Genomic DNA, 19,065 nt, shown 5'->3' with positions numbered 1-19,065 from the left:
ATAGATGCAAGTTTTAATTTCATCAAACTAGGTAGCTTTTTTATCTAGAGCATGAATATATTCAGTGATGTTCTGAGTGATTTTATGTTGTCATTTTAGTTCATGTTCCATCTGAGAAGATCCCCTTTCCTTCAAGTTTTCAATAATAGTCCTGATGAATCATCATACTACCGTCATCATTTCATGAGACAAGACCTGACGCAGTCACTGATCATGATTCAGCCTGTTCTCTACTCTTATTCTTTCTATGGACCCCCTGAGGTGAGGTTTGGTCACAAATTAGAAATCTTGCATGACTGATTGTTGAAGAGTTTATAAACAAAATATCTCTTATTTCATCAGCTAATTCAGAGACTTTTATGTGGCACATTTTAAAAATAAGTTGAGTGGCTCGTTAGTAGTTTTACCTGGTCTGAGTTGGAGCAATGTATAACTGACCTCAACTTCTGGATGGTTAAAGAATCAATTGCAGATGTTCTTTATCCTGATTCCTGTCCAGCCACTTTTACTGGAACTGCATGAGCATTGATGAATGGTTTTGAATCGATCAAGATAGATAGGAAAATATGAAGGGTCAGTCAGTCATTTAATCCTTCAAATTTATGCCACCATTCACTGACAATTGCCTATACCTCTTAATATCTTGCGGTTAACAAAAAATTGTTCAGGCTTGATTTTGACCATTAGCCCAGCACTAGATGTCATTTGGGGGAAGATTTTCAAACATTTTCAAACATTCACAATCGGTATGCAGAAGTACCTTCTTATTTCCTAGAGCATGCTTGGGGATATGTGTGCTATTCTGCATAAATATCGTCTGTATTTGAATGAATGAATACGTTTATTGGCCAAGTATTCACATACAAGGAATCTGCCTTGGTGCTCCGCCCGCAGCATTGTGTAGCATTGGTTATCTTTTTCGTAAGTAATTATGGCAAACGTTTATTCATCTTTTCCTCAGCCTGTGCTTTTAGACAGTGGCAGCATCTTACCAGACCGAATACTCCTCATGGACACTTTCTTCCAGATTGTCATCTACCATGGAGAGGTCAGTGTTTAAGGATGCAAAATTCATAAACGTTATACCTATACTAATTGATTTATTGTGCTTACTTTAATGGTTTTGGATTAATGATGCTCATTAAATAATCTTATATTTATTGAAAGGTCTTTTATTCAGCTTCAAGAACAATGCATTAAATATATTTATTAATTTTGTTCAACTTTTTGCAACGTTGTTTTCATCTAGTAATCATAAATCTCATTTCATTAAAACCTTTCCAAGTTGTCCAAAGGCTAAAAATAGAATAAAACTTATTACCTTTTAAACTATATTCATTACCAGAGCCAGGATTTTGCCATAGATGCCATGTGCCTTTTTTGATGATTTCAGGAAGATAATGCCTTTTTCACGATTGAGTGCCCAAATCAACCTTTTTTGCTGTTTTAACGTAACTTACAAGAAAATTTACACCACCTGGGCTAAACCCGGCTGTAAGTGGTGATTGGGGAGGAGTAGGTGGGGAAGGTCCAGTCTTTTCAAACTGGAGTCAAACTGTGAGTAGGTGTGAAGTGTCGGTTGGGGTTACCAGGGTTAAGTTTCTGTTTATCGAAACTGCAGTAGAACTCGTTCAGGTCGTTGGTCAGCTGTAGCTTGTGATTTCTTGCAAGCCCTTCCACACTGAAGAAGAGTCATTTGCTGAGAACTTGCTCCTCAACCTTTCCTTGGCAGCTCTGATTCCTCTTCTTAGCTTGTACTTGGCGTTCCTGTAGAGGTCTGCATCTCCGCTCCTGTAGGATCAACCCCAGCAAGCGTAAAAATGCCTAAAGTCAAGTCAACGCCTTGTAAAAAACTGAACGGGAGTGATATATTCTCTGCAGACAACTGTGTGCTGTTTTGCAATGCATGTGAGAAAGCAGTGAATCATGAGAAAAATATTTCATCTCCATGCATGTAGAAACAGTTAAACACAAGTTGGCGGCAGAGAAACAGAAGGTAGGAAATACGCAAGCTTGTCTCCTCACGACATTTACTGCTGGCTCCAATCGCAAATCTGAGTTTTCGAGTGATCTGTGCAACGCATTCATCGATGCTGGAATTCCACTGTGGAAATTGGAAAATAAATCTCTGAGGTGTTTTAGGGAAATACCCAGAGAAACATGTACCAAGCAAGTCATTACGGAAAAATTATGTTGACAGCAACTTCAACATTGTTGTGCAGAAAATTAGAGATGAAGTTGCATACAACAAAATATGGATCTCAGTAGACGAGATAACTGATGCTGCGGGAAGATTTGTTGCCAATGTGGTCATTGGTACACTGGAGGCAGGTCAACCATCAAAGGAGTATTTTTTGACATTGGAAGTATTGGAGAAGTCAAAACGCACAACTATTGCTCAGTTGTTTACATCTTCACTTGCTGTACTTTGTACGTAAAGTTCCTGGCGATGTAGGTGAAGACATACAAGGAAAATGTGAGAGGGTGATTTTAGCTAAAAAAGATCTTGAAGAAATACAAAACATATCTGAAGTTCTCAAAGGTAGTTGTAATGCACAAGATATCGGCATGAATGTAGAGTTTGTAGCTTGTTTCAGGTATGCACCAGTGACCTCAGCTGGGGTAGAAAGAAGTTTTTCACAACTAGCATATTCTGTCTGACCGACGGCATAGTTTAACACCAGATAATTTGAAAAAATGCTGGTAGTTATGTGCAACCAGGCAACTTTGGTCATTTAATGTAGTATACCTTTAATTATCATTTTAACCATATTTTGGTGGTCAAAATAAATGCTTTATGCTTTTTTTTGTCAATAAATGCCTTTTTCGTGCCTTTTTTGTAATTTTATTATGCCTTTTTGCCTGCCTATTTCAGAGGTTTTTAGCGCCTAAACATCCTGGCTCTAGTCATTACCTTTCAAACCTTATTAACCATAAAGTCAAAACTTTAGGGATCGGCATATTTTGTAGTCTTTGCAAATACTATTTGATATACAAAAAAAGCACACACAGGAAAATCCCTTTGAATTAATTTAGCTGAGCAACCTGAAAGCATTAGTAATCTTTAGTTTAGACAATATGAAAGTAGTCCAGAGAAACCATCCCTTGAAAGTTGTATTTTACTGAATGGACTATTTTATATAACAACATGATTCAAAAGTTCAAATTAAATAAAGATAATTTTCTTAATTTATAAATGCACTTGGGGCAACATTGGAATAAAATGCTTGATGAAAAATTATTGTCAGAAGCTTATAAGGAGATTTATACCTTCTGGTGCTGAAATGCTTGTCTCATGATACAGAGCAAAGTGACAAGCCCAAAACTCAATCAGCTAGAATATCACATATTCCTGAGGCATGTAGAATAATAAAGGCTGATTAATGATTATATTTACATTTTATTTAGATTGTAGCATTAATCCATATAAATCCTTTGAGTATAACTAGTTGTTTTAAACTGCATAGATTGAACGTTATTATGATTTATAAAGAATAGCTAAACCATTTTGTTGTTAAATCAAGTTATGTCCTTTTAAATATTGAACCAATTAAAAGTACTATTTCTTTGTTTTCAAATGTTGCAATTGAAAGATTATTGAGGGGAAAGTGATAAGTGTAATTAAAATTAATTTGCTGTGAATATTTAATTCAGTTTTTGTTCTTTTTCTAAGACCATTTCTCAATGGCGGAAAGCTGGATATCAGGACATGCAAGAGTATGAAAACTTCAAACAGCTTCTGCAAGCTCCACTGGATGATGCACAGGAAATACTGCAGACTCGATTCCCAATGCCACGTTATGTTGACACAGAACATGGAGGGAGTCAGGTACCTACGTTTTTCAACATTCAATGTAAAAGATTCCTCTTCGTAGAAACGCTGAAATAAATCTTTGGTAGAGGTTTCAATTACATTACATTCTCTTCTAGCTAACAAACAATGAGTTCATATCATGCCCATTTATAACATTGTCTGTACTAGCTGCTATTAGTTTAGAGATACAGCGCGGAAACAGGCCCTTCAGCCCGCCAAGTCCGCGCTGCCTAGCGATCCCCGCACATTAACACTATCCTACACACACTAGGGACAATTTACATTTATACCAAGCCAATTAACCTACAAACCTGTACATCTTTGGAGTGTGGGACTGTGCCACTGCTGCTTACTGTAACATTATAAGTTTACAGGAAAAACTTTTAGCCAGAAACCTTTATAGCAAAGGCTCTTAAGATTCTCATTGTCCGAAACTTAATGGTGTTTTGCAGAAGAAACAAATGTGTTTTATGTTGATGGTGATTGGCTTTCTCTTTTTAAGGCTCGATTTCTTCTATCAAAAGTGAACCCATCACAGACTCATAATAATATGTATGCTTGTGAACAGGTTGGTATTCTCTAGAAAGGCACTTTTACTGGTTAATATACACCCAACAAACCCAAAAGTTTTATTTTGTGTTCTCACTTTCTTTGCTATGTATGTCACTATCGTTAAGTAATTTACAAGATGAACTAGCCAATTGGTTTCAAAATTAGGTTGATGGAAGGAGACGGTGTGGTCGGGAAGTTTTGCTTTTCAAATTCGGATTGGTGCTGGGTCCACCGTTGTCTGTCATGGATATTAACTATTTGGTTGAGAATGCAGTTGGCATGGATAGAAAATTTGTCAATAACTCCCAAATTGGTGGTGTCTTGGACAGTTAATAGGGTCATCAAAAGCTGCATCAAGATCAGATAGGAAAGTGTGATTTGAACCAGTATTAAATGCAGTTCTGGTCACCATACTATGGAAAGAATGTGACTAAACTGAAGGGGGTGCAGAAAAGAGTCATAAGGATGTTGCCAGGTTTGGAAAGCTTGGGTATCAGGACTGGTTGAGTATTTTGGTTGAGTATTTTTCCTGAAGTGAAGGAGGCTGAGGTTTGACCTTACAAAGGCTTATAAAATCGTGAGGGGCCTAAATACGATAGGCTGTCACAGTTTTTTGTTTGAAACTAGAAGGCACAGGTTTAAGATTTAAAGGAGACCTAAGAGGCACATTTTTCCATACAAATGGGGTTGGGTATAGGGAATGAGCTGCTGGAGGAAGTGGTAATGACGGGTAGAATTACAACATACAAAATACATTTGGACAGGTTTGTGAATAGAAGTTTGGAGGGATCTGGGTCAAATGCAGGCAAACAAGACCAGTCAATGAAGACAGCTTTGTTGGCATGGACAGGTTGGGCTGAGGACTTGTTTCAGTGTTGTATGACCCTACAACAGTCTTTTTGATTTTTAAATGGGAATAAAGGGTACAGATTATTACCCTGATCTGGTTTCAGTTAGTCTGTAAGACAGTATTTAGTAATTGGCCACACAGACAGAGGAGAGAAAATGATTCACAACTCCACCTTAGTATCCACCAAACTGCACTTAAAAAGTGTGCATGGTGTGCTATGTAATGCGGGACGATTTGTACACTGGGTTTGCATTTTGCTAATCTGCTGATCACAATTCACACATGAATAATAACCAATTGTATTAGATATGAGAGACCTGTGAAAATGCACTTTAGCATGAGTGTGTTTCGTTAAAATTTGTGAAAATCGTAAATTCTAATCTGTCATGTCACATCTAATAATAATAATAATAATAAATTTTATTTATGGGCGCCTTTCAAGAGTCTCAAGGACACCTTACAAAAATTGAGCATGTAGAGGAAAAACATGTAAGGGGAATGAAATAAATAGTAGAGACATGACTAGTACACAAAGTAAAGACAGAATTCAATACAAAACACAGTATGAGGCAATTCATGCACAGATGAAAAGGGACGGGGACGTGGGGCTAAGGATAGGCAGAGGTGAAGAGATGGGTCTTGAGGCGGGACTGGAAGATGGTGAGGGACACGGAATTGCGGATCAGTTGGGGGAGGGAGTTCCAGGGCCTGGGAGCTGCCCTGGAGAAGGCTCTGTCCCCAAAACTGCGGAGGTTGGACTTGTGGATGGAGAGGAGACCGGCTGATGTGGATCTGAGGGACCGTGAGGGTTGGTAGGGGGAGAGGAGGTCAGTGAGATATGGGGGGGCCAGATGGTGGAGGGCTTTGTAGGTGAGGACCAGGATTTTGTAGGTGATCCGGTGGGAGATGGGAAGCCAGTGAAGTTGTTTGAGGACTGGAGTGATGTGATGCCAGGATTTGGTGTGGGTGATGAGTCGGGCAGCTGCGTTCTGGACGAGTTGGAGTCGGTTGATGTAGGTGGAGCTGATGCCAAGGAGAAGTGAGTTGCAATAGTCCAGTCGGGAGGAGATGAAGGCATGGATGAGTCTTTCAGCAGCGGGCGGTGTGAGAGAGAGTCTGAGTTTGGCGATGTTGCAGAGATGAAAGAAGGTTTTAATGACATGGCGGATGTGAGGCTCAAGGGAGAGGGTGGAATCAAAGATCACGCCAAGGTTGTGGGCCTGGGGAGATGGGGAGACAGTGGTGCCGTCGATGGTGAGAGTGCAACGTTTTTGCCATTGACTATAAAACTTGCCAAAATAAAGTCCAATTGCTTAGTAATTAATAGTAATCTAAGACTGAATGTAAAACAGTGCTGTTTCTATTGCTAGATAACAAATGATTAAAATACGTTGTTGCCTATTGAACTGTTACAGAAACTATATTGATGGAAATTATTAGTAGTAGCAGAAAAGTGTCCAAATACTTTTAAATTAAAGAGAAATAAAAATCAACTATGCAGAAATTAATTTGACAATGAGCTGAAGCAGATTATGTGAAGCTATTTTTGTATTTAGGTATAATGGATTATTTAATAGTAGCTGATAATAAGTTAATTTTTATGCATTCTTCAGGAATCTGGAGCACCAATCCTGACTGATGATGTTAGCCTTCAGGTCTTTATGGACCATCTAAAAAAGTTAGCTGTATCTAGTTCATCATAAATCAAGCTGGTGCAGAAGCGCACAGGAAAATAGTGAATTCATGTCAAATCTTTGTTTTGAATTATGACTGCCTTGCATTCATTGTCGCATCTTGCTTGTGGGTGGATTTCCTAATTTGATTTTGTTTCATTTCATTCCAAACTACTGCATTCCTATTTGAGAAAATGTTTTCTTCTAACGTCCTGTAATCTTTAATTTATCATTCGATCACTGTCTTTTATATACATGTTCAATGCTATTAATAAATGAACTTAAATATATTGACGATGACTCTGTGTAAATTAAAAAATTATTTACATAATATTTTTCCTTAGCCTGATGAATTTGTAACATGGCTTCTTTTAGATTATTTTTTCATAAAAATAGCCTTAAAAGTCAAACTACAAGACAATTTCATTGCAAAAAAGATGCAAATTAAAGTCTGGTATTTATACAAACATCCTGAACCTGGTGGATCATCACCACAAAAAAGGGAGATTTATTTGGGTACAGGATGTTACCAACTAGATTTCAATACACTGTCTGCTGAAATAGAAAGAAATTAGATTTTTTTTAATATAGCCCTTAATTCTGATAATGGGTTTTATTCCTAGTTTCTTGAATCCTTGTGTAAACTTAAATATTTTGATTTGTTTCAGTTCTGACTGCAACAAGTTTGTACTTATAACCATATAACCATATAACAATTACAGCACGGAAACAGGCCATCTCGGCCCTACAAGTCCGTGCCGAACAATTATTTTCCCTTAGTCCCACCTGCCTGCACTCATACCATAACCCTCCATTCCCTTCTCATCCATATGCCTATCCAATTTATTTTTAAATTATACCAACGAACCTGCCTCCACCACTTCCACTGGAAGCTCATTCCACACCACTACCACTCTCTGAGTAAAGTACTTGTGAATATAGTGTGCACTTCTAACATTTGTGCTGTTTTTTATTTAGTTTGGAAAAGTTCACAAGAACCTGATGTTTATAGAATCTTCACAAAACTGCTGGTTCATCCACGCATCTTTCCACATGGAAATTTCCAGTTCTCCAGGCAGATTGTTCCAACACCTATGTTTTTTTTTTTTTTTAAACTTGCTTAATAAATCTCCTCTTCTCACCTTAAAACGATGCCCTCTGGTATTTTGACATTTTCACACTGGGAAAGTAGACTGACTCCACCCTATCTATCTCCACAGAATTTTATATGTTTCCATCTGGTTGCCCATCAGATCCGAAGAAAACAATCCAAATCTATCTAACCTCTCCTTACAGCTAATAATCTCTGATCCAGGTACTGAAGAAGCGTCTCGACCCAAAACATCACCCATTCCTTCTCTCCAGAGATGCTGCCTGTCATGCTGAGTTACTCCAGAGTTTTGTGTCGACCATCCACTTGAACCTCCAAAACCCCTACATCCTTCCTGTAATGAAGTGACCAGGACTGTACATGGTACTCCAAAATGACATCACTAAAGGTTAATAAAACTGCAACATGACTTCCCTACTTTAATACTCAACATCTTGAACGATGAAGGCAAATATGCCATGTGCCTTCTTTACCACTTCTTTCCCTTGTATTGTCACTTTCAAGATAGCACTGTACATCAATACAGTACTAAGGGTCCTGCCATTAACAGTGTAGTTTCCTCTTGCATTTGACCTCCCAAAATACAACGCCTCATATTGGTATGGATTAAACTCCTGCCATTTCTCTGCAAAATGTCCAACAAATCTATATCCTGCTGTATCCTTTGACAACTTTCCTCACTATTCACAATTCCTCATTTTTTTGCAAACTTGTCAATAAGCCCACTTTTTTGTTTCATCCAAATAATTTATATAGAGGTTGTAGAGTCATACAGCATGGAAACAGGCCTTTCAGCCCAAATCATCCATGCCAACCAAAATGCCCCATCTAAGTAGTCCCATTTGCCCGTGCCTGGCCCAAATTGCTATAAACCCACCCAAACCACATACCTGTCCAAGTGTCCCCCCGGGTTCCCATCAATCCTGCCCTCACCTTAACCCATCTCCCCCCGTGGGGTCTCGACTCGTAATGTCACCCATTCCTTCTCTCCATAGATGCTGCCTGTCCTGCTGAGTTACTCCAGCTTTTTGTGTCTACAGTGTAAACCAGCATCTGCAGTCCTTCTTTGATACTCCCCCTGTTCTTGATTCCCCTACCATGGGTAAAAGACCCATATTCATCCTATCCATTCCTCTCATGATTTTATACACCTCTAAGATCACCTCTAGAACTTTAATGGACAGTGGATGTTTGAGAAAATTGAATCGTGGACCTACACAGAATGTCTTTGGCCCATCTTATCCATGAAAACCATGTTGTCTAACCCAGCTAGTTCCTCTCTCAAGTAACAGAGATCCTGCCACTGATCCTGTTACAACACCACAGGTCGCAGGTATCCAGTCAGAATGTATCCCTCCACAACTATCCCGTCTTCTATCCAGGACTAATCCAGTCTACAGATCATCATGGATCCTATGTGCTGGATCAGCCTACCATGAGGATCTTGCTGAAATATTACTGAAGGTCCATATAAGCAACATCCAGTGCCCTCATCAATCAGGTTCTGAAGACATGACCTCCTCTGCACAATGCCACACTGACTGTATAAATCCTATCCCTAAGAATCTTCTCCAGTAATTTCCCTACCACTGATGTAAAGTTCTCTAGACTATTATCTGTTGCCCCTCTTAAACAATGAAGCAACATAGAAACATAGAAACATAGAAAGTAGGTGCGAGAGTAGACCACCAGGTCCGTCGAGCCCGCACCGCCATTCGCTCATGGCTGAACACTAAACAGACACACTTACCCACAAACAGTAGACACAAGACACAGAACACAAGACACTACCCTCCCCTTTATACCACTATCACCCCTCTCCACCCCAAAAACCTCGTGATCTCCTGGGGGAGGCAAAAAACCGGATAAAAACCCAGGTCCAATTCGGGAAAAAAATCCGGGAAATTCCTCTCCGACCCCAATCCAGGCGATCGACACTTGTCCAGGAGATCACTCAGGTCTTACTATACTAACCATACCTAGGTCCATATCCCTGCCCTCTCCCCGTAGCCCCTTATCCCCTTGGCAGCTAAAAAACCATCTATTTTAGTCTTAAATATATTTAAAGTTTCTGCTTCCACTGCTCCCTGGGGCAGTGAATTCCATAAATTAACCACCCTCTGGGTGAAGAAGTTCTTCCTCATCTCAGTTTTAAAAGAGCCCCCCCTTATTCTGCAACTATGTCCCCTAGTTCTAGTTTCCCCGATCATTGGGAACATCCTCGGTGCATCCACCCGATCAAGGCCCCTCACGATCTTATATGTTTCAATGAGATCGCCTCTCATTCTTCTAAACTCCAAAGAGTAGAGTTCCAGCCTACTTAACCTTTCCTCATATGTCAATCCCCTCATTGCAGGAATTAATCTTGTAAACCTTCGCTGCACTGCCTCCAGGGCTAGTACATCCTTTCTTAAGTATGGACCCCAGAACTGTACACAGTATTCCAAATGTGGTCTCACTAATACTGTGTACAGCTGCAGCAAGACCTCCGTGTTTTTATACTCAATCCCCCTAGCAATAAAGGCCAAAACTCCATTGGCCTTCCTGATTGCTTGCTGCACCTGCATACTAACTTTTAGTGATTCATGTACTAATACCCCTAGATCCCTTTGCGTTGCATTACAACGCAGCTCCTCCTCATTTAGAAAATAACTTGCCCTATCATTTTTTTTCCCAAAGTGAATGACTTCACATTTATTAGTATTAAACTTCATCTGCCAAGTTGTTGCCCACTCACCTAGCTTATCTATATCCTTTTGCAGACTCTTCCTATCCTCCTCATCCCCTACTTTTCCTCCCATTTTTGTATCGTCCGCAAATTTTGATATATTACACTTGGTTCCCTCCTCCAAATCATTTATATAAATTGTGAACAACTGGGGTCCCAGCACCGACCCTTGCGGAACCCCGCTAGTTACCGGTTGCCATCCCGAGTATGAACCATTTATCCCCACTCTCTGCTTCCTATTTGTTAGCCAATCCTCTACCCATGCTAATATATTACCCCCAATCCCATAATTTTTTATTTTTAGCAATAGTCTCTTATGTGGCACCTTGTCAAAAGCCTTTTGGAAGTCCAAGTATACCACATCCACCGGTTCCCCTTTATCCACCCGGGTTGTTACTTCCTCAAAGAATTCGAGCAGATTTGTTAAACAGGACTTCCCCTTCACAAAACCATGCTGGTTCTGTCCGATGAAGTCATGTTTATCCAAGTGCCCCGTTAGTGTTTCTTTAATAATTGTCTCTAACATTTTACCCACCACCGATGTTAGACTAACCGGTCTATAGTTACCCGCCTTCTGTTTACTTCCTTTTTTAAATATAGGTGTTACATTGGCCATTTTCCAATCCACTGGGACCGTTCCTGCCTCCAGGGAGTTTTGGAAAATTATCACCAATGCATCCACAATCCCCACCGCTATCTCCCTCAAGACCCTTGGATGTAATCCATCAGGCCCAGGGGATTTATCCTCCTTCAGTCTCATTAATTTCCCTAATACCACCTCCTTGGTGATCTTAATAGTATTTAGCTCCTCCATTCCCACCGCCCCCTGTTTATCCAGCGTTGGAATATTTTTTGTGTCTTCTATGGTGAAGACTGATACAAAATACTCTTTTAATGCCTTTGCCATTTCCATGTTCCCCACCAACAACTCTCCAGTCTCACCCTCCAATGGACCAACGTTCACCTTAGCCACCCTTTTTCTTTTTATATAGCTATAAAAACTCTTACTATTAGTTTTTATGTTGTTTGCTAAATTCCTTTCATAGTCTATTTTCCCCGTCTTAATTAATCTCTTAGTTATTTTTTGCTGACCTTTAAATGCTTCCCAATCCTCTACCCTCCCACTATCTCTGGCTACCTTATATGCCCTTGCCTTCAGCCGAATACTACATGGGTTATACTTCAGTCCTTTGGGATCTCACCTGTAACTAAAGCAGATACAAAGATCTCTTTGAAGGTCCCAGCTATCTCCTCTCATGCCTCCTTCAATAGCCTGGGAAAGATCTGGCCAATCCCTGTTGTTTTAGCCACCTTAATGTTCTTCAGCCATGATCACATTGAATAGCGGTGCTGGCTCGAAGGGCCGAATGGCCTACTCCTGCACCTATTGTCTATTGACCCAACTTGTTCAAGATTATCAGAAAAAGAAATTAGATAGTAAAGGATAGAAAGACGTGAGATATATAGTGTGTGAAGAAGAAGAAGAAAAAAGAATGAGTGAAAAAAGTTGAAGAAAAGAAAATAGGAAAAGAGAATAAAACAAAGAAAAGAAGTAAGGAGATCATTGTTTATAATCTTGACCAACCCTCGTCCAGTCCTGAAACAGTTATATTTTACAATTGTGTTGCACCATATGATTCCAAAAAGACGACAAATGGAGACCAACTCATTATGAATTGGTCTGATTTATCCATTAAGAGGAATCGCATTTCCTCAAGATGTGCGGTGTCCAACATACTTGCAATCCACATTTTAAGCATTGGTATTGATGTATTTATCCAAACTTTAATTATCCATTTTTTGCTATTATTAAACCATAATTTAAAAATACATTTTGAGATGTGTTCAATTTATTCCCATCTTCCATTACGCCAAATATAATCATTTCAGTATTAGGTTCCATTCTTATCTTAAATAATTTAGTAAATATTTCGAAAATATCACTCCAAAATCTATAAAGTTTTATGCGGGAAACTAAGGAGTGCGTTATAGTATTTTGGGATAGACATTTATCACAAATGGCGGATATATTTGGATAAAATTTGTTCAATCTTGTTTTTGAATAATATAATCTATGTAAAATTTTTAATTGAATTAGATTATGTCTTACATTAATCGAACATTTGTGAATATACATCAAGTACTTTTCCCATGTAACCTTCGTAATTTTTATCATTAGTTCCCGTTCCCACACTTCTCTAAGTGCCTCTGTCGATGGTAGGTCTATATTTAGAATACTATTATATAAATATGATATTAATTTTTGTGAGTCAGCTTCAATATTGATTGCTTCTTCCAATAATTCAGGAGTTATTTTTTGATATCCTTGTATATATTTTTTTCATGAAATCGCAAATCTGAAGATATTTAAAATATTGGTTGTTTAAATTTTAATTGTAATTGTTGGAATGATAGTAGGTTTCCCATTTTGTACATATCCCCGATCCTTCTAATTCCGAGACTTTCCCATTGGTTATATGTTTTATCAATAAGAGATGGTATAAATAAAGGGTTATTCGCTATTGGCATTAACAATGATAAATTTCTTAATTTTAAAGATAATTGTATTTGTTTCCAAATTGAGTATTATAGCTTGACCAAAGTACATAAAGAATACATCAAGCAGTCATTATAATACAATGGTGTAATCAATATGAACAATGCCCTCGATCCCCCGGGGCGACCAGCATTCACAGACGGCCTCCAGAGTCCCCATGGACACTGTGTGTTCCCTCTGCAGGGACACGCGAGCATGGACATAGGCCCGGTAGAGGGGCTGGCAGCCGACCATGGTGTGACCATCGACCGCCTGCTGCCTGGACCCGCGAATGGCCATCTTGGCCAGGCCCAAGAGTAAACCGACAGTGATATCCCACACCCCCTCCCCCGATCGGCCCTCCCCACACCCTGCCTTGTGTCTAAACACCAGGATCATGGAACTAAAATGCAACATGTACTTGAGGAGCAGCCCCTTCAGAAATTGGTACAGGGGCAGTAACCTCACACACTCCATATACACGTGGAACACGTTCTCTACCTCACCACAGAAAATACAGGCGGCCGACGAGCCCGTGAACTGACTCAAAAGTTTATTACACGCCACCGCTCTGTGCAACACTCCACCCCTGGTCCCCAATGTAAAGGGGGATGACTCCCTTGTAGAGAGACCTCCACTGGGGCCGCCCCCATCTTCAGGTGGAAACACGGACCGCCAAGGCATGTCGGGACAGAAGACGAAGGCAAGGAGGTGCAGAATGTGCAGGAGCATTCTGTGCAGTGTGCGTCTCTTCGCATCATGAAACGGCACGCTGGGCATCTCGATGAGGGGGCTCAAGTTGTGTGGAGTCGGTGCCCGAGAAATATTCCTGAGCCTAGGCCCGATGAGCAGATCCGACGGAGCGGTGGTAAGCTCAGTCAGAACCTCTCTAAGCACACGCCTCTCCTCCACACCTGCCATGACAGGGTGAGGACTGGCCACTCCCACACCCACAACATCCCCCTCCCTCTGTGGACCAACATGCTGGCTGAAAACAACCAAATTCCTCACTCTTAGCACATCCCGATAGATAATAGGCAAACCCCGTAAGACTCTCTCCCCATCCCCTCTCTCCCCCCCACACCCTTCCCCTCTCTCCCCACTACCCCACTCTCCACTCTCTCCCCCCTCTATCCCCACAACCCCCCTCTCTCCCCCTCTGTCTCTCTCTCCCCACTGCACCCCCTCTCCCCCCTCTGTCCCCAATCTCTCTCTCTCCCCCCCTCCCCCCCCCCTCTCTCCCCCCCCCCCCCCCCCCCCAACACACTGTATTGCCTCACCAACATTTCTTGTACAGCTCGAACATGATGTCCTAAGTCTTGTACTTAATGCTCTGACTGATGAAGACAAGCTTGACAAACTGCTTCTTGATCACCCTCTCGGTCTATCTGTGTTATCACTTTCAGAGAATCATGCATTCGTACTATTCAGCGGCCTCTGTATACACCTACCACATTCTCTGGGGCTCTGCTGCCATTTACAGTGTAAGTCCTGCTGCTGTTCCTGCACAGATTTAACTTGCCACTTTGCACTTGTCCAAGTTAAATTCAATCTGTCATTCCTTGGCCCACATTTCCAGTTGATCTGGACCCTGCTGCAATTTTAGAGAGTCAATCGCTTTTAAAATCCTGTCTTTCACCAATTTTGCTGCTGCTGCTGCTGTCCACAAACTTATTGAGAGAAAGAGAGGGGGAGAGAGACTAGTACGAGTGCATAATTCTCTGAAAATGATAACACAGATAGACAGACCGGGTGATGAAGAAGCAGCAGTTTGTCAAACATGCTTGCCTTCATCAGTCAGAGCATTGAGTACAAGAGTTAGTAGGGACATCGTGTTGGAGCTGCTATACAAAAGATATTGGTGTGTATGTGTGTGTCAATACTTGGGAGTGAGTGTTGTGTGTGTGTGTTGCTATTCTGGTCACAGACCAACTACAAGAAGCATTTATTGTTAGAAGCAGTGTGTGGCAAAAGATTCACAAAGATGTTGATTGGTGCTGGAGTGCTTGTGGGCCCGGCCAGTGATGTGATGGACCAATCGCTGACCTTTGACGCTGACAGACAGGGGGTCAGACCAATGACACGTCGCCCTGCCTCTCACGTCATAGTTCCTAAAATAAGCCATCCTTGGCCCTGTCGAGAATGCATGTTGTGTTCATTCTTGGGATTGGATGCAAGGTCCGAGCTGACCCGTCGTTGACAGCTCCCCCCCGTGGGCCATCTCAGGTGTCAGGATTAATCCAGAGTCACCGCTTTCCATCCCCCGGCAATTACCCCTCAACTCTGAACGGTAGGATCACGCTCGCTCTCCGCTCTTGGACGTCCGCAAGGCTCCGGCTGCAGTTGCTCGTTAACCTGCTGGAGCCAAGTTGTACTACAATGAAATACAGGGCCCTCCATAATGGTTGGGACAAAGACCCATCATTTATTTATTTGCCTCTGAACTCCACAATTTGAGATTTGCAATAGAAAAACTCACACGTGGTTAAAGTGCACATTGTCAGATTTTAATAAAGGCCATTTTTATACATTTTAATTTCACCATGTGGAAATTACTGCAGTGTTTATATGTAGCCCCCCATTTCAAGAGCACCATAATGTTTGGGACACAGCAATGTCATGTCAATGAAAGTAACATGTTTAGTATTTTGTTGCATATCCTTTGCATGCAATGACTGCTTGAAGTCTGCAATTCATGGACATCACCAGTTGCTGGGTGTCTTCTCTGGTGAAACATATACAATTATAAAAGGACTTGACAGGCTAGTTGCAGGAAATGTTCCCAATGATGGGCGAGTCCAGAACCAGGGGCCACAGTCTTAGAATAAAGGGGAGGTCATTTAAGACTAAGGTGAGAAAAAACTTTTTCACCCAGAGAGTTGTGAATTTATGGAATTCCCTGACACAGAGGGCAGTGGAGGCCAAGTCACTGGATGGATTTAAGAGAGAGTTAGATAGAGCTCTAGGGGCTAGTGGAGTCAAGGGATATGGAGAGAAGGCAGGCACGGGTTATTGATAGGGGACGATCAGCCGAAGGGCTGAATCGCCTCCTCCTGCACCTATTTTCTATGTTACTATGTTACTATGTTTCTATGAGAAACACAAGAAGCAATTCCAATCAGATTCATTTGCCTATGAGACTGTAATTCCGGTCCTAATTTTACTCCCCTTGTCTGGGACAGTCAAACACCGAATACAAAACAGTGAAATCCCACTCTCTTTACTATAGAACACCAATACAATACCTAGTCCAATACCGCCGCTCCGATCCTTGTCTCTACTCGTTCAAGCCCATCAGCCTCATGCGAATAGAACAACTCCAGAAGTTCAGCACACTCCCATGCGCTATCCCAGAAGATCGGCACACCCCAATATGCTCTCCCCTCTTTAATACCTTACGGACTCTTGACGCAATATACATGGGCGGGGGGGGAGGGGAACCCCCACTAGCCAATCATAATAAGGGTTACAAATTACATTAAATGACAGTTCCCGAACCCAATCACAAAACATCACATAATATATTTTCGAAATTCAAAAATGTGATATTCTCAAAATCAGAACTTTAATATTATTGTATTATATGCTGTAAGTCCGTCACAAATAGGTAAATAAATTACAATTTCTAGCAATAGACCAAGTCCTTATGGAGAAGATCAGTTGCTAGCTGGTACATTGGCATATCATAATCAGTAGCATCATCATACTCCTCAGGTTGTAACCAATAAGCAACTCTGAACACCATGTTTTTCCTCAACTTTTCATTGTTGGCATTGTAAACTACAGGTTTTTGCTCTTCAAACCATGCATGACATGCCTTTCTGCCCACTACTTTCCCATTAAGAATGTCGTGTAGATCATTTGGAGTAGTCCAAATTCGGATAGTCTCTGTGAATGCTGTCTAAATCAGTCTCTTTTGCTGGGCATTTCGATTGACAATTTTGCATTTCTTCTTCGGAGTCATCAGTTTAAAATATAAAGGAAAAAAAACACTGAACAGCATTAACAGAAAAAAGTTATTATTTGCAGTTTTAGAAAAAAAGATAGAAATTATAAAGTTAAACACAAAAACAAATAGTAAACACCCAACAAAAAATTCAGATTCATCAGTTTCATCAAATCAATCTAATCATCTATCTAAATCATCAATCTAAATTCATCTAATCAATTCATCTAAATTCTATTATTAGATCTAAACATCCATCCATTTCTTAAGAAAAGGCAAAACATTTTAAATAGCCTAAGTATCCAAATAATCTAGAAACATCCACTCTCAATATAATCAAAATTATTATTTTTTGCATAATACATGTGACAAAACTGTTGTGGATATTTAGTATAAAAATATTGATTATGGGTAGACAATAACACAAAATATAGACGATTTAGATGAGCTTATGACATGATTGTCCAAAAAAAAAGAGGTTTTAAATCATCTTGCGATTGGGTGTTTCTGGAATGTGATCGATTGGAACGTTGCCGTTGCCGTGAATTTTAAGCCCATATTTGCAGGCAAGACTGCCGATTCGTATGGGGCCTAATAACATTTTTGGATCATAAAATTAGACTAAAGCCACCCCAAGAAGCAAGATTATATGTGAAATAAAGTTCAAGTTCAAGTTCAAGTGAGTTTATTGTCATGTGTCCCTGTATAGGACAATGAAATTCTTGCTTTGCTTCAGCTCACAGAACATAGTAGGCATTTACTACAAAACAGATACGTGTGTCCATATACCATAATAGAAATATATACACACATGAATAAATAAACTGATAAAGTGCAAATAACAGAAAATGGGTTATTAATAATCAGAGTTTTGTCCGAGCCAGGTTTAATAGCCTGATGGCTGTGGGGAAGTAGTTATTCCTGAACCTGGTTGTTGCAGTCTTCAGGCTCTTGTACCTTCTACCTGAAGGCAGCAGGGAGATGAGTGTGTGGCCGGGATGGTGTGGGTCTTTGATGATACTGCCAGCCTTTTTGAGGCAGCGACTGCGATAAATCCCCTCGATGGAAGGAAGGTCAGAGCCGATGATGGACTGGGCAGTGTTTTCTACTTTTTATAGTCTTTTCCTCTCCAGGGCGCTTAAGTTGCCGAACCAAGCCACGATGCAACCGGTCAGCATGCTCTCTACTGTGCACCTGTAGAAGTTAGAGAGAGTCTTCCTTGACAAACCGACTCTCCGTAATCTTTTCAGGAAGTAGAGGCGCTGATGAGCTTTCTTGATAATTGCTTTAGTGTTCTCGGACCAGGAAAGATCTTCAGAGATGTGCACGCCCAGGAATTTGAAGCTCTTGACCCTTTCAACCATCGACCCGTTGATATGAATGGGGCTGTGGGTCCCCCTCCTACTCCTTCCAAAGCCATTTGTTTTGTCCTGATATTGCGATCCGTGATGTTGAAGGCGTTGAGGGTGTTAGATGTCACCTTTTACTTTAATCCATCGATTAAATTGTCCAGCGATTAAAAAAAACGTGAACGGAAGTCCGATCGATTTTTCTTCTTCAACTAGAAGCCCGAGGAAATCCCTCTCCGACAAGCAATACAAACCTGCATTTTAATCCAGCCCCCACCTCAAAGGCTCGAGTCACACACACAGCCAGTGGCAGATCTGCAGCGCCGCTGAAGGTAGGTTTTATAACATCGCTGCACTTAGTGGGAAACAATTCTATTAAGTAAAGAAATATTATACAAGGTAAAGTAAACAGTTTGGACAAGGCTCCTCTCCTGGACCAATCACAAGTAACCGCACGAAGACCATGCAACATAGTTCGCTACATTATTGTAACCCATCATTTCCCA

At 40.7% G+C, this 19,065-nt stretch overlaps 1 protein-coding gene across 2 annotated transcripts in view; it reads left to right on the top strand.

Moving 5' to 3' along the window:
* LOC116975802 (protein transport protein Sec23A) overlaps positions 1–7,189 on the top strand; it is a 53,071-nt gene extending 45,882 nt beyond the window's left edge. For both annotated transcript variants that reach the window (XM_033025021.1, XM_033025023.1), the window contains exons 16-20: positions 100–261; positions 962–1,048; positions 3,674–3,829; positions 4,317–4,382; positions 6,830–7,189. In XM_033025021.1, coding sequence (XP_032880912.1) covers positions 100–261; positions 962–1,048; positions 3,674–3,829; positions 4,317–4,382; positions 6,830–6,919 — 561 coding nt within the window. In that variant the 3' untranslated portion in view covers positions 6,920–7,189. The remainder of the gene's footprint in view (positions 1–99; positions 262–961; positions 1,049–3,673; positions 3,830–4,316; positions 4,383–6,829) is intronic.
* The last annotated feature ends 11,876 nt before the right edge of the window (positions 7,190–19,065 follow it).

Source organism: Amblyraja radiata, chromosome 8 (assembly GCF_010909765.2).
Source record: "Amblyraja radiata isolate CabotCenter1 chromosome 8, sAmbRad1.1.pri, whole genome shotgun sequence".
NCBI lineage: Eukaryota > Metazoa > Chordata > Chondrichthyes > Rajiformes > Rajidae > Amblyraja > Amblyraja radiata.
The sequence above is the reverse complement of the archived record's forward strand: the minus strand, read 5'-3'. Positions and strand labels throughout refer to the sequence as shown.